This window comes from Balearica regulorum, chromosome 1 (assembly GCF_011004875.1).
Source record: "Balearica regulorum gibbericeps isolate bBalReg1 chromosome 1, bBalReg1.pri, whole genome shotgun sequence".
Taxonomy (NCBI): domain Eukaryota; kingdom Metazoa; phylum Chordata; class Aves; order Gruiformes; family Gruidae; genus Balearica; species Balearica regulorum.
Window position 1 is genome coordinate 101,489,465 of NC_046184.1, and position 16,648 is coordinate 101,506,112.

At 42.4% G+C, this 16,648-nt stretch overlaps 1 protein-coding gene across 1 annotated transcript in view; it reads left to right on the forward strand.

Moving 5' to 3' along the window:
- Window positions 1-16,648, forward strand: part of PTGFRN (prostaglandin F2 receptor inhibitor) — a 71,550-nt gene that overhangs the window by 18,375 nt on the left and 36,527 nt on the right. Inside the window, exons 2-3 of the mRNA XM_075768892.1 lie at window positions 12,097-12,462; window positions 13,330-13,749. Coding sequence (XP_075625007.1) covers window positions 12,097-12,462; window positions 13,330-13,749 — 786 coding nt within the window. The remainder of the gene's footprint in view (window positions 1-12,096; window positions 12,463-13,329; window positions 13,750-16,648) is intronic.

Consider the following 16,648-nt stretch of genomic DNA (forward strand, 5'->3'; position numbering starts at 1 on the left):
GCACAGTGTGATTCTTGGGGCCTCAGCACCAACTGCCCTCTACAGTCTTCTCTCCTTTTAGACTGTGCCAGTTGCCAGTCTTAAATTTCTGTGTGATGGGGAATAAGCTCTTTTGCTTTTTAAATATTAGTGAAGTAAATAAGCAGGCTGTCTTGAGTTCAATCTACTGATCAAATTAATACCTTATTCTCAATTTTCAGGAGTCTTAATGCAACAAACGAGATTGATCTGAATGTTGTTTGTGAAGCTTTTTCCTGTGTTTCCAGAACTGTCTGTGTTGGCATCTGTCTCTTTCAAATAATAGTGCTGTCGCATGCCTGTTTTTAAAGCCAGCTGTTTTGCAGACCCATCTGGGGGTAGTCTTATTTAATGGTCTGTGTGGGGGTTACACAGACCCTTTTAAAGACATTGACCGGAATCCTTGTGTGCCTTCTACATGTTTTATGTCCCTGACCTCTCATCTTTTTCTTATCTGGACCTCTTTCCTCCTCTTGTCCCCTCCAAACCTCTGACCCTCTCCTTTGCAAGAAGGAAACAATACCGTAATGAAAAATCTCTCTTCCTGAAACAGGGGTAATTTCATGTGTCCACTTTTTTTATGCCAGAGACCAGACTAGCTGCCTTTTCTGGGGCAAGAGTGTTTCTCATCATCAGTGCTATAGCAAATAATAAAAGCTCTGCAGCAAGAAGTATTGTAAATACCTTGCAGTCCTGTTCTCAATTACAGAATTAGTTATGTAAATCTTGTATTAAGGGAGGAAGAGCCTTGATGTCTCTTAAATCATATGCTGTGCGTGCACGCATGCGTACAATTCCTTCTTGTCTAGGAGAAAAATATCTGTCCTCCTAACATGCAGGCTCCATAGAGATTAGCATACTAAACAGTATTGCTCTGCATGACCTGAAATTGGCTTTCGAGTGCTAATTGGATCTATGGGCTTTGAGAAAAGGGGTTGGAAAACATTGGTCTCTGGTTTTCCAGGTTGCAGCCAGCAGTATGGATATGGTGGTGGTGTAGGTGCCCAAATGAAGTCCTCTGGGGGCTTCTGAGCTATGGGGGCTCAGTTGATAGAGCACAAGCTAACTGTCTGCTTTACATTTGCTTATGTCTTCTTTGCCTGGCTGTATGTATCTTTCTGTTTTCATCTTTATGTAAAGAAACAGTGCGATACAGTGAAATGAGCACTGAAACCAGGAATGCCTGTGATCTATTCCTAACTGCCCCTGTTCTACTGCATGAGTTTGGTCTAGTTGGTTAATCTGTCCAAGCACCTCTTCTGCAGCAAAAGAGTTGGCAATAGCTGTGCTACTACACTTACCTGCATGTGCTGATGAGACACAGGCGCTCATTCCCATGCTGTAACACCCATTCTCTGTGCATCTGTTGTTGGCATTTTTAATGTGGCCACTTTCTTGGAGATTGATTATGGTGAAGATAGGACTGTTAGATAATTAAATTACAGACAAAAAGGATTACTCTGTACTGAGATCCATCCATCCACTGGCTCCTATGGCTGCAAATCAATTGTCAAGTGTGGAGCCAAGGTGGGCCAATGCCATATGCTGCCTTGTTCAGCAGTTCCAGCAGCCTCGCTGCCTGCCCAGCCACCTCCTTCCATAATCTCTCACAACAGCAGATGCAAACAGAGTGAAGCTGTCCTTCAGGATCTTAACTAGAGAGTCTGAGAGCCCAATGTGTGTGTTGGGTTATTTGGCGTTGTGGCTGCTGACTGTTGTCATCAGGCTTTGCTCTGTTGCTGTTTATGCTGAAGCCTATGTGATGCCTTTCCTCATCCAGTGGAATGCTTGCTGGGAAACTCGTCTTGTGTACTGAGATTTTAAATGATCCCCAAAAACAATTTTGGGGGAAGTGGAGTTTAAGATTAATAATGTCTGGATTATGACAGCATGTGGCTTTTTAAATCTCATCTTTAGACTTAATTTGGCTTTAGACGGGGCTTTGTCTGGTATGGATGGGGTGTTGGGTTAAACTGTGGTGAATGAGTGCCACCAGATTTAAGTAGGTAAACAAAACACTCAAAAACACCCAACAACAACAAAAAAACCCAGACACTGCAAAACCTAGTATTTCCTTTTGTAAATGTATAATTTATGAAATTATAGATTTGTGAAACACATGGATATTGCTATATGTGCCTCTTTTAAATTTGATAAAAATACTTTTTCCTAGCTTTCCAGCATTCTCACCTCTGCTAGGTGCTATGTGCTGGTTAAAATCATACTGGTTGAAAAATGTATTAGCTTTTATAGTTTAACATGATCTTGTCTGGGATTTGGATTTTTTGTCTTGTCTTGGATTTTCACAGTCACTGTATGTTTTTAGTTAACATAGATGCTGATTTAGAAATTATCTATCTGATCTGATTGTTTTCTCCAGTTAAATCCGAAGAAAGTTCAGTTTAATCTTAGTGGTGTGCTGCATTCCACACAGAGCAAAGAAGATAGCTGGTCTCTGCCCAGAGGAAATTGCAATATAGAGTGAATGGATTTGGACTGCTCTGCTCAGTTCCAACTGCTTTGGGAAATATTTAAGATAAGAGATAAGTGCAAGTCCATGATGTTGCAGAACAGCACTAATTTTAATTCTTTATATTCCAGTTCGAGGACTTTTTTAAAATTATTGGTAAATGTATGCACTCCTCTTGAGTTGGAATTAGTATTACAGTTTTTAACTTGTGTCCTTCCTCCTCGTTAAAGAAAATGTGAAGATACTTTATATGCAGCATTTCCGTAAATATTTGCAGCCCTGCTTCCAACTGTGCTAGCTCTTCAGCTTTGAGTTGTGGGCTTTACTGCTTTGTCAACTGTTTCCTTAGAATGTAACATATTGAACCTCTCCTCTGGCAACACAAATTGCTTCCCAGGCAGAAAAACAGAAAATCACCTGTCTTCTATGGCAGTCTAAGTACCACTTCTAGAGCCCCAGGACTTTTTGGGTCAGATGTCACCAGGTAACCTCAACAGGCTGCTCTGGCAGAGTAGGGTAAAAGTGGAGTTCTGCAAGACTATTTGGAGGAAAGTAAATGAAGGTCGTTAGCAGGGACAGGTATTTCAGGTGAGACCCCGGAAGAAGTGGCATGGGTCTTGCATTTCATTGTGTTTTGCTTTGGTTTTCTCCTTCCCTTTTTGCTCCCAGCTGCATTTTTGGAGACTTATGAAAAGTAGTTCTTTAGATAACAGCCTTTTATCTTCAACTGTCAGTCAGTGGTAGGGAAAGGAAATAGAGATCATATGTGATGGAGCTGTTTGACATTCAGAGGAATCTAAAACATGATCTTTAGTATTATCTCTGCCTGTTAGATATTTGTTCTGTTTGGACCAGTGGTGCCACAGTTCTCTGCCTGTTTGACAAACTAGCCTTTGGCTTTGCATAGCTGGGAAAGGTTTATATGGCTTCTCCTTTTCCCTCTACCTGCTGTATGCCTTGCTCTACTGTCCAGCGGCATACCTCTCCCCGTGACTGGAAAGCAGTGGTGCACAGTGGGACCTGTGCTGTCGGCAGCCGGCAACAGTGTTTTACACTCTAATTAGTACTGCATATGCAGCCTGATTTCTGCCTTACAAGCTTCCACTGTAGTTTACCAGTCTCTTCTCCTGTATTGTAGCAGGAATAATCCACAGAAGCACTTAAGCAAATCACTGTGGCTCATTTTGGCAAAGAATTGAAATGGGTTGTGTGCTTGGGTGAAAGAGATGCCAGTCAGCTGGTCTTCAAAATGGGGAAGCTGAACAGGTGAACTCCTTTATTCCTGATAGCCCTAGAGCTAGCAAGAGAGGCAATTCTGCCTGTTGCAGTTGCCTTCACAGAAAGACATAGCAGAAGAAGGAGGCTTTCCTTCTTGTGAGACAGTTCAGTGAGGCTTTTTCAAAATAGACCTTTTTGGGTAGTGATCAGATGATCTGCTGACTATCTGCAGTGATATAGCATATTTTATATGGTGAAGTATTGTTTTCTTACTGTCCCTGTCTTTTTTTTTAAATAACAAGGCCTTCTGATTGCTGTTTCCAGATCTGAACTTGCCAATTACTATGTATTTATCCACAGTAACACCATCCAGACACTTGTTTTGGGCAGAACAGATCGTCTGACTCACTGGATGTTCATCTGGCCCATTGTGCTGGTGTGTTTTGTGTATTTAGAGTAAGACTGGTGGGGTGTTTTTGTTGATGTGTTGGGGGTTTTATTTTTTTTTTTTTAAAGGAGTGGGAAGAAGCATGGAAAATCTAGTTTTTCTGCTGAGCACAGGTAGTTGTCTCCCTAGGCTCTAACTATAAACAGCAGTGGGAGAGAAGTTTTTCAGAGAGCTTCTCTCCATTGATGACAGTTAGAGCTTAGGTAACTAGCCATATAAGGCAGCAAACATCTAACAGTTAAGCAGAAGGACTCCTGGAAATGGAAAGATGCACCATAGCATAACCTAACTGCTTGAATAATCTGGTGGTCTTCAATGATGCAGTGAACTGCATTGGTGGATAAGGAAAGAGCAACTGATGTCATCTACCCTGACTTCTGTAAGGCCTTTGACACAGTCCCATACAACATCCTTGTCAATAAATTGGAGAGATATGGATTTGATGGATGGACTACTCAACGGATAAGGAATTGGTTGGATGGCTGCATCTAAAGAATTGCAGTCAACAGCTCAGTGTCCAAATGAGATGAGTAAAAGTGATGTCCCTCCAGGCTATGTATTAAGACTGGTACTGTTTAATATTTTCATTAATGACATAGTGGGACTGAGTGCACCCTCAGCAAGTTTGCAGATGACACCAAGCTGAGTGGTGCAGTTGATTTGCTAGAGGGACATCTAGAGATTTGCCATCCAGAGAGACCCTGACAGGTTTGAGGAGTGGGCCCTTGTGAGTCTCATGAAGTTCAACAAGGCCAAGTGCAAGATCCTACACCTGAATCAGGATGATTCCTGATATCAGTACAGGCTGAGGGATTAATAGATTGAGAGCAGCCCTGCAGAGAAGAACTGGGAATACTGGTGAATGAAGAATTGCATATGAGCCGCCAATGTGTGCTTGCAGCCCAGAAAGCCAACCGTATCCTGCGCCGCAACAAAAGAAGCATGGCCAGCAGGTTGAGGGAGGTGATTCATCCCCTCTACTCCACTCTCATAAGACCCCACCTGGAGTACTGTGTCCAGCTCTGGGGGCCCCAGCACAAGAAAGACATGGACCTGTTGGAGCGGGTCCAGAGGAGGGCCAGAACACCTCTTCTAGGAGAAAGGCTGAGAGAGTTGGCATTGTTTGGCCTGGAGAAGAGAAGGCTCCAGGGAGACTGTGTTGTGGCCTTTCAATATGTAAAAGGTGCTTATAAAAAAGACAGAGAGAGACTTTATCAAGGCCTGTAGTGACAGGACAAGGAGTTGTAAACTGAAGCTTTAGATTGGATATAAGGAAGAAATTCTTTACTGTGAGTGTGGTGAGGCCTGGGAACAGGTTGCCCAGAGAAATTGTGGATGCCCCATCACTGGAAGTGTTCAAGGTCAGATTGGCTGGAGCTTTGAGCAACCTGATCTAGTGGAGGGTGTCCCTGGCCATGTCAGGGGGGTTGGAACTAGATGATCTGTAGAGGTCCCATCCAACCCAAACCATTCTGTGGTTCTGTGATAACTAAGAACTGTGTGCTAGTGAAAGCCTTGTCATTTGCTTAGGTGCATTTGAAATGCCTTTTCTTGGGGTGGTGGGTGAGGAGGCTGAATGGGGGAGACATCAGGTCGTTACTGTGCTGCACAATAGGTTGTTTTAATCCTTTCACGTGAATCTTAATCCACATGGTATGGATGGAGTCCAACTGGGAGGGTACTTGCATTTTTCAGCCAGTGCTGGAGACATGGCTTTTCTGAGATACCTCAGATGGCATGGAGATTAGAGCAATCCAGCAGCCTTGCAGTTTGATAGCATTTCTGAGGCTTCACTTAAGATGCAGTATGCGTTTCTTCATCCTGATAGAGATAATGGGTTTTAAGCAATTACACCCAGGCTAATTCCTTTTGATAAGAGCTCTACATTATCTAAAAAAAGAATCCTAGCCGCCTGGGAAAGAACAATGTAAATGTGTCTCTCATGGACTCTTTCATTCACTCTTCTCTATCTTCAGATGATATGCTGCAGATCTTTCAAGCCATAAAAAAATCTATCAGTTTGGGTTGTTTTGTTTTGGTGGTTTTTTTTTTGGTAGAGTGTATTGCAGTCAGGGAGGTGTAATAGTACTGTTGGCTTGCAAGCTATGGAGGGAGCCCTGCATGCTTCTGATGATTCTGGGCTACTGTGGTGATTACAGCTTTGACATAAGGAATCAAATGTAGTCTCTTTTAAAGGAGCCCCTTGTTCCTTACCTGTGCAGGCTGTCTGGTTGTAAAGGTGCTGGTTGCTTCTGCTGATTAGGGCAATCTAAACTTTGTCATTTGGAAAGAGTAGTAAGAGCCTCCCACTTTGTTACATAGATCCCAACCCCTACTGTGTGTTTATCTGCACTGGAAAGAAAAGTATGAATTTGTTGTGTGTTGAGCAGGAATGGTAAGAGATGTCACTTGTTTAAGTTTTTTCTTTTCTTTTTGAGACCAGTAAAGAAATGTCAATAGTTAGCTGCATTTCTGGTACTTAAAGAAATTCCTTCTATTCTGCTTAATCTCTCTGATTTTTCCTCTCATACATATACAGTGAAGGATAGAAAATTTAATTGATTGCATTTAAAAAGGGGGGGGAATCCCAAAGCAATACACCGTTTGTGTAAATGCAACACTTCTAGGAAAATCATGTTATATATTAAAAAAAAAAATATTGTGTTAACAGTATTGAAAGGTTTTTCAAACACTGTAGGCATGTTTGTTATGACTTGTTCTTTGTCTCCCGGATAGTTGCAGATGACATTCTTGATGTGTAGCTGCCTGATAATAATTGGAGCTGGGAGGAGAGGCAAGGGGAAGATTGGAGATAAGGATTATAATCTCCCATGTTGATACATTTTGGTTCTCCTTCCCCAGAGAAGAGCCTGTGAATGTGTGGCATGCTATCTGTCCCTTCACCTGCCTGCTTGCTAGGGAAAGTCACTGAATGCCTCTCAGCGGGAGCCTGATCCGTTCACTTTCAAAATGGAGGAAGATGATTTGTGTGGACTTGTCTCTCTGGTGGGACAAAAAAAGATGCAAAAATTAAATTTTTTTTTCTCCATTTGGTAAAATGGCTTCACGCATCACAAACAGTGCAGTACAGAAGTGGGAGATTTGCAATTTTGTTAGAAATAGGAGGCAGAGGGCACAGCTTTAATGTTGGGGAATCCATTGCTTTTTCTTCAGTGTGGCACAAGAAGGGTTGTTCCTGCTCAACCCTCTCATTTATTTACACAGTGCTGCAGCAAAGTGATGTCTAGATTGAAAATACATGGAGGAGTTCAGGGAAGGAAAATTGTTACCACCATTTGCAAAGCTGGCTGCAGTATTTTTTCCTGTCATAAACTGTTGTGAATTTGAAAGAGCTGCTGTATTTCCTTCCCAGACATGGTAATGTTTAGTTGGCAAATGAAACAACCTTTTGTTCAGAAAGCTCTTTTGAGATGAAAGGTGTCAGCAAAGTTGTTGCTGTGTCTCCCATGACTGTCTTGGTTGAGGAGCTGGACTGTGTTTTCTAAGTCTTCCTCATGCAGAGGCTCGAGTGCTTAGTCTGAGCCAATTCACTCATTCTTCAGCTCTTACTTTTTTGGCTTTAATTGGCTTCCTACTGGATGTCACATTGCATTTGCCCTTGGCTGGCAGATGTAGAGTTGACCTCCTTCTCTAGGCTGCTAAGGGAACATGTTTCCTTATTAGATAGAGCTGTCTAGCAGGCTAGAGGAAGCACCTTGTGTAAGAGTGCTGAAGCAGAAGTGTGTTCTTTGCAATGGTAATACCTTCTCAGCCTAATGGGTGACTCCACAGATTACTACTTGTCTTGTTTTTTTCATAAATCACATGTAGATGCAAAACCTGTTTGAAGATGAAGCTCCTAGAAGACTTTCCTCATCTATAGCAATGTCCCTAATCAAAGAGGAAATCCTCACCAGCCCTTTCCTTGGAGTTGTGTAGCTTGTTGAGAGTTTAAACAGACCACCTGTTCTGTAGATCCTGCACAATTCTGCTGCCTTGTTTTCTTGGTTATTCTAAAAATGACAGGTTGCTATGTAATGTACTTTGATTGACTTCACAACCTATCCAATCATCTGATTTCCTTGTTCTCCACTCTGAAAGAATGTCATTTAATGACAGCAATGAGATGGTGCATCTAGGTGATGGGACAAATAAATTTAAGTACTTCATGGACCATTGCTAGGGAACAAACACTGGTTCAAAACTGTCTAGACTATGTCTGGGCTATCTTGCCTCTGTATTATTAATATGGCAGGTCCCAGTTTATTATTCTACCTTGAGCCACACTTTGCCCATGTTCCTGGTGGATTATTTATTGTCTTCCCTTGGGAGAATGCTCTAATCAAGTGCTTGACAAACAGCCATGAAGACTCTGTGGTTGCCCTACTTTTTGGGTGTTTCTGGCCCAGCCCTGCAAAAGCACCAGTGTTGCCTGGTAGTCCTGTCACCTGTCTAATGAGCCCAAGGAACCAGCCTCATCTCTTGTGTTTGTCTCCTGACTTCTTTCAGGAGCTCCATTACCTTTTATTTTGGAAAATAGTTCCTTGCAGTTTCATCTGGTGGTCTGCTAACTCTGTAAAAATAAACTTTTGTATTTAGGCAATTATGATACAGAGCCAGCTACTGAGTTCCTACTTTGGTCTCAGTGATACTGAAAAATACTGAATTGTCAAAGTTCTGTTGTTTTCTGTCACTAGTGTATACACTGTTCTGTCCTGCTCCATTTGTTTCTACAGTTATAATGAGATTCAGGTGATTTCATTAAGATTATGTCACCTTATATTAACAGTGAAATATATTAGGTGTCATGAAAAATAAATGTTTCCAACAAATTTACAGAGTTTGAAGCTCTCCTATCATGAAAGCTGAACTTTGATTGCTCTGGGAAGAGGGAGGGTGTGTATGCGAGTAACACAGGGCACTGTGAGAATAAAATACTTGTAAAAGCTCCTCATTTGTCTGCTAGAGTAAAAATGGAGCTCATCTCTTGCCAAGATCAGTGTCTGTAGCTCTGTGCCTTCTGCTACAGCTACGTGAAAGGTTAATTCTTAATGCACAGCAAAGAACATAACACCTTATTTAGTAGCTAGGGATACTCTTGCTGTTGACTTCTGCAGGACAAAAGGCAGAACCCTGAATTCACAGCTTGCTAGGTACTGAGCCTCCTGGGTCACCTAGAAATGCAGCTCACCCTTGGAGTGTCTGCCCCGTGCACACTCCTCCTTAACTGTGGGCAGGGCGCAACAGATGCTCTGCAGTAAGTTCTCGTTCTTTTATCTTGTGATGCCATCTCTGTGTGCTCCTCCCTTATGAGAATCCTAATTTATCTTAGCAGTAACAAATGTTATTGTTTGTAAAGTACGCAATTATAACTGTTACAGGCTGTCCCTCTTCTCTCCTACAGCCTGTTCCACTGCCCTCCTTCCAACTTTGTGTTAAACTGGAATTGCTTGTGGCACTGTGCTGTGAGGAGCAGGATAGTCATTGCTTTACAGCAATAGGGTACGGACTCTGAACAGATCCCGCTGAGGAGTCCCTGTGCCCCTATCTTTCCCTTTGGCCTGCCTTCTCTTATGAAGGTGCTAATCACCCCCTACCTCCATTTAGTGTCAAAGGGTCTTTAGTGACCTTGGAAGAAGAGAAACTGAGCTGTCGGTGCTAATCTCAAACACAAATGTGGAGCTCTTGCCACATTAGTCATGCCTTTGTCACCTCTAGATTGGATTAGTGCAGTGCACAGTATGTGGGTCTACAGTTGAAGACACACGTGGAACAGTGTTGTCTGCTTGTTTCAGTGTCTCAGGAGAGTATTTTCTAGAGGGATGTCAGCGTTTGAGGAATGCCCTCAGTCAGGATCCTGAGCTGACCTCTCACACTGGTCTGCTGAAAGCTGGTTTGGCTGTCAGCAGCGTTTTAAAGCTTACCTGCTGCTGTTACCTCTTTCTGTAAGAGGATAAGTTGAAGGATTGAATGGGGCTGCAACCTAAGACCTAGTGAGGAAATATATCGGAGCCCTGCAGCTTTATTTTTTTTTCGTAGGTTATTTTTCTGTATCAGTGATTTTCCTATATGGTACTTATGTTTAGAGATGTCCTTAAAGACAGCTGCTTGTGGAACCAATACATTGGCAGTGGAGGTTTTCTTCTTCAATTCACATGTGAATGGTGCAGAGAAGTCCAGCTTCCTTATTAGGACTAGTCAATCACTTGATCAGGTACATAACAACTGTCTCCTTGAAGGGATATAAGGGGTAAGAGATTAACCCCAGTCTGTATTACAAATAAGTTTAATGAAGTACTAATGTTGAATACAGAAGGTCATGGCAATGAGGAAATTGGACTGTTACGACTGAGCCTGTACACGTGAACAGCCTGTAAGGCAAAGAGCATGCTGGGAGTTATGAACCAGGGGGGTAAAGACAGTGTCAGTCCTTGGTTCAACTGTTCGCTGAACTGTAACTGGGGGTAGAAATACACTTTTTCTCTGTAGTTATGCTCAGCATGTGCAGCTGCTTGTGTAGGTTTTTAAATGCCCACAGAAATCTTGATCCTTCTCCATGTTGCTCTGGAGGGGACAAGCTGCACTTTATAACACGTTCCTCAGTGGGTGGTTTCTCTTCACGAGACTAACTTCTTTGCCCACACCTGGATACCTATTGCCATGATAGTTCTGAACCACGAGTGGAGTCTTAATCTACAGCAAGATGACTTTGTGCGTTGTTTGTTTAAATTTGGCTTTGCTTCTGTGGTATCTCAGATCAACCTTTTGGTCCAACTGCTTTTGATGTTGTTATGGCCATCTACTTGGTTTTAGCAAGATCTGTCCTCTAGTGTTCTGGCTTCTCCTGTTCTACCTGGCTGGTAAAATATTTTGCTATAGATATGGGGCTGGTGGGATGCAGTAGGCTGTTCATGTTTGGAGACTGAAAAGATTTCTCTGGTCGGAGCTATGAAAAGTTTGCTCTTTTGGGAAGTAAGAACCTGCCAAAATCCATGTGCAGCTGCTGGGGTTATTCTTTGGGCTACAGAGCCAAATCAACCAGAAAAGTCTCCTGCTGTGTCTTTGCCAGGTCCTCTGGCTAGGTAAGTGGTTCACACTTTTGCCTGGAGCATAACATACTGTTTTGCCAGCCTTCTGCAGAGAACTGCTGCTGTCGTTCTGTCCTCCTAGCGACACAGTCCCACAAAACACGGTCTGAACACTGTGTTCCTCTGCTGTGCTCTACTCATGCTCCCATGTTTTGGGACTTCCACCAAAGAGGAAATGTGTGCTAGAAACAGGTGTGGTTGCAGAAATCTGTTAAGCAAACTTTGTTGAAATCAGTTCTTTCTTTTAAATCAGTTAGGAAGGCAAGGAAGCTCACCTGTGTTAGAGAAGCCATGAATCTTAAGGGCAGAAGTGACTACACTCATTTTTGGAGAATGTCAACTGACCATTCTTACTGCCCTCAGGCTAGAAGAGGGTTAGTTTCCTACTTCGAACCCTCTACTGATGTTAGCAGAAGACTTATAAAAATGCCTGATTAGATTATGCCCTAGCTGAGGTAATGAAAACCACTTATTAATATTGTTTAAGTGTCTCACATAGCACTTGGCTTGTAGTAAAGAAACTGCTACCCATTGGATCGATAGCTGGTTCTCCCTTTTTTTTCCTTCCTCCCTACAATTTTCTCTCCCTCAGTATTTTGTTACCTAATGTGTTACTAAATAAGCAATGAAACAAAGATTGCCCATACTAAAAATGGTGTGTTTAGGGGCTTCTGCTCCAGTAAGATTAAAAGTTAATGAGAAATACTGCTCTCACTAGTTCTTGCTTTCTGCAGAGTGGGGTGCCCAACCTGATTCTATTTCTTGGTTTTGTTTTTTTTTTTTTTTTAAAATCAAAGCCTGTCCTGGTAATTCCTTTAACTGTGTGTTCTCTTTCTCTTTATTCGCCTGTGTAGCTTTCTGCAGAGGGCGTGTTGTGAGAGTGCCCAAAGGTCCTCTTATTCGAGTCATGGGCACAGAGGTGGTGATTCCTTGCAGTGTTAGCGACTATGATGGACCCAGTGAACAGAACTTTGACTGGGAGTTCTCCCGGGACACTGACTTCGTGCGGATAGTGAGTACCTGGGATCCTACATTCACCTCTGAGGAGTACCAAAAACGTGTGGGCCACGGGGATATCAAACTGAGACGGAGCAGCAACGATGCTGTGGAACTTGTGATTAGAAACATCCAGCCAACTGACCAAGGGAGATACAAATGCTCCACGCCCAGCACTGATGCCACTGTTCAGGGAAATTACGATGCAGAGGTCCAAGTGAAAGGTATTTCTGAAAAGTGAGGTGTGCTCTAAATTTGTTTTTGATATTGGTTATAGATGTACCCTTAAGAAAGTTGAATTTCTGTTGCTTATGAACACTGTGATTTATTTTTTTCTTTTTCTTCTCCCTATTCCTGTTTAATTCTCCTAAAGTCAAAATTGAAAATTGGGAAGTATGATAACAAAGGCAAGTGAGGTGAAGAAGTGAAGACAGGCTGTTTACTATAAACACAACTTTCCTTTTTTTTCTGTCTAGTAAATATGTAAATAAAAATGGGAAAACCAAGCAGTGGGTTTTCTGCAGATGTCTGCAAATATTTAATGTCTCTAAGCCTCTGGGTAGAGAGGCTAACCAGGTAAAAACACAGCCTGTATTCTCTTTCTTACTTACAGTGTCATTTAGGGATCCTTCTATATGAAGGAGGTAATCTTCCTTTTCCCCTTTAGTGTGTTGATACTGCAGCCATGCCCTAGCTTTGCTCTCTCATTTAGGGTTCTTCGGTAATAACTTGGGAGACTATGGTTTTTTTAAGTGTCCTATCTTTTACTCCCATGAAAATCAATGTGGTTCTGGATGTGAGTAGTCAGAATGGTGATGTTTGGATGAGAAACTAAAGCAAGAGGAAGGATAAATGAATTTGAATGCTTGTCTTGGCTTGTTTAAAGTGGAGCACTTCCTTTAATGGATTTTCAGCTGAATTTGCTTGTTCCTGGAATATATTTGTGTGGAAGAAGGAATGGCTGGCCAAGTGTTGCTCTGTGGTAGTCTTACTGCCTCATATCTGAACAGGTAGGTGTGGGTGTTCTCTTCTTGCTTCTGTTTTATGATGATTGTGTCTTTTGGCCTTTTTTTTTTTTTTTTTTTAAATAGTGATTTCTGATGGCTTATCGGTGAGTGGTTCAAAAGCACGTTCCTCAACGTCTCTTAGGCTGTCTGAGGGTGACTCCTTCAAGTTGCGCTGCTCAGCAGTTACCACCTCACCGGAGCACACTCACCTGCATGTGACTTGGCAAATCAAAAGTGGATCAACTTGGCGGGACATCCTGTCTTTGACTCATGAGGGCAAATTCCAGCCGGGTCCTGGCTATGAAGAACACTACCGTAATGGAGATATCCGCTTGGACACAGGAGCAAATGACACGTATCGGTTATCTGTATCCCAGGCCTCGTCAGTGGATGCGGGTGCCTACAGGTGTCTTGTGAGCGAATGGGTGAGAGGGACAGATAGCTCATGGCAGAAGATTCAGGAGAAGAACGTGGAGATAGCAAGTGTGGCAATCCAACGGACTGGTGAGTGTTACTGATGGGCTGGGGTCACAGCTTGTAACTACAGCAGTGCTGTGTCCAGACTGTGATACTTTGAGAGCAGAAATTGAGTAAGCTGACCTAAATGAGGATACATTCCAGGAGAACCTAGAGTGCTGTTTGGATTGCTGGCCTGTTTACATCTGAGTTGATAGAAAATGCTTGGCATCATTTTTCTAGCTTTTATTTTGGGGAGAAAAATAATGGATTTGATGACATGGAAGGATTGACTGGAACCTCTTAGATGCCTAGATCTAGATTGTATCTCATACTTAGTCCACTTCTGGGTTTTACATTTCTTAAATAAACATTGTATTAAACCCCTGAGCACCCCAAACCTTCCCTCTGTTCTCTCATTAACATAGGGTTGTCCCACAGCACTAAGCAGCTGCACTTCCACTGTAAAAGTGGCTTGTGATTCAGTGACAGATGTGAAGCTTTTCTGTATGTTGTTTGTTAAAATAGCATAGAAAGATCAAGAGAGAGGAGGAAGGCGGTGATAATTTAACAGGACAAATTATCCAGTGATTTTTGTCATGGACACTGGATCATTGGTCTGATTGTTCCACCATGTTGGCAGGGGTCTAGGACAATAATGGTTCTGTTAAACACATCATTGCATGCTTCACTAAGGATACAAAAAATACATATAGTGCTGTGCTGATGGTATCCAAATATCCCTGCCCACATAGATTTCAGGAGTAGATGCACTAAGCACTTAATTGCATTAGGATTACCACTGCTAGTTGGAGGAGGGAAAGCGGGGGGTGATGCATCTTGTCGCTCAATAGGTGGAAAAACAGGCAATGATGGTCTCTCAGAAATGTGAGATTATGATGATATTTTAGAAGTGTTCAGACAGTAAGGGTGTCTTTTCATTTTTGTAATCCTTTAATCACTACAGGGAAAACCCAGAACTGCTCAGGTTTTTTTGGCTAGATCATTTGGATGCTGGTGGTACTTTGATCCTGTCAAATTTCACCTGCTATCAGCCCCCTCTTTTTCAGGGTGTCTGTTACACAGTAAAGCTTGCAGATGCTCTCTGCTGAGGCAGGGCTTGCTTAATTAAGACCTGTAATTATCTGTTTTGTTGTACTTCTGGAGAGTTTGGTTTAAGTAGGTGGGGTTTAATCAGTGGCTGAAAACAGGGTGAGAATAGGCAGGACCAGTAGTAGTGCAGGGTTTTTTTAATGTGGTTTGAGTGTCTGTTTATGTTTGTTTGGGGGTTTTTTGTTTAGGGTGTTCTTGCCTTCTTTTTTTAGCTCAATCATTAGCAGTCCTGGCACTTTGTCATGGACATGAAGGCTTTCTTTAAAGTTATGCTAAATGGGATAGGTTATTCTCTGGTAAAACCCACACATCTTGTAGTAGGACTTGAAGAGCATCTAGTGTTGATATCTGAAACCTCTGCACTTGCATGCTAGAATGAACTTGAGTTGTAGATGGGGTATGCCTGATTGTTGCACTTTCTTCATTCTCACCTGTTGTAAACTGTGGGGTTGAATTTGTAGAAAGAAAATTTAAAACAAACATTAAAACCCACCCAAAAGATGAATTAACATATCTAATGAAAAAAGTAATGCACAGGTTATTTGTGTAACTGTGTGGGGGTTTTTCTGTTGTTGTTCTTCTGTCTACTTGCTCATCACTTTCATCTCCTAAAATTATGACATCTTTGGACCCAACGTTGTTCTTCTATGGCTCTTTTTAATAGTGCCTTGCATAACAGGTGTATAACCCTAAGTGAGGCCTTCATACACGTCTGTAACCAAAAAAGGAGCCTTGAGAATAAACACATGGGTAAACTCTGAGTCCCTCTGTAGGCATATACTGCCAGATTCTGAACGCCTGTCACTATTTCATGAAGACAGAAGTGTTCCTTGGAGAAATGCTGCTCATAACCTTGCAGATGAGTCTTATTTTGTGTTCTGGTATTAGTCTGTTAAATTAACCAGGCTTTCCTCCTGATGCCAATCCCACGACAAGACAGTGAGGGAATTCCTGATGAGATACTAATCAGACAGCGGACTTTGTTTTACCACTCGGGTGGGGCTTGATACCCTCTGTCAGTTTGACTGCTCTGTGCTATCAGGTGGTGAGCGGTGAGATGAGTGTTGCTTGGTTTTATTGGCAATAGTTGTGGCTGCTCAGTTTGGCTCTGGCTGTTACATGTTGTCTCTCATTCCTGATGATAATCCTAGAAAGCTTTTACAGATGGGTACCAATTATGTTACAGATCACAGGTTTACGCAGAAGTCGCTAATCTCTACCCGAGACCTAACTGCCTAAGGCAGGAATCTGTATTCTTGCTCATGGTCTTGGTTGTAGATCTGCTGAGAAGAGCACTGCTGTAGCAGCCCTGTGTGCTGGCCTCAGTTGAGACTTTTAAGAGCAACTGCATTACACACTGTGGGAATGGTGCTGCACTGCGCCGTGCATCTAAATTTTAGGCAATGTAGAATGAGGGAACGAGCAAGTAAAGAGATGTGGTGGCCAGGTAACTTGGTGAATGATTTGCACTGAGGTTAAGAAACAACACACGCAGCTTTCTCTTCTGAGAGATGGTCCCAAAACACCTTGTCCCTCCTCTGAGAATGGAAAATACTGTACGTGTTTTCCTGCTGTATGAAGGTGATATGCAGTCTGTGATTGAGACAAAGCCTTCATGGACCAGTTGCTGTTGAGTTATAAAAACCCTGTTCTCCCTCCCTTCCTCCCCCTGCCCTCATCACACATTCCTTGATTGACTGATGTGTACTTCCCTTGTGCAGCTCAACAGGCATTTGAAGGCAGGGCTACTGAGCTACTTCAAAAGCTTCTGTTAATAGAATGTGATGTCCTGGGTAACTTACAGCGGACTCTTTTTTAAAAAAAATACATTTTT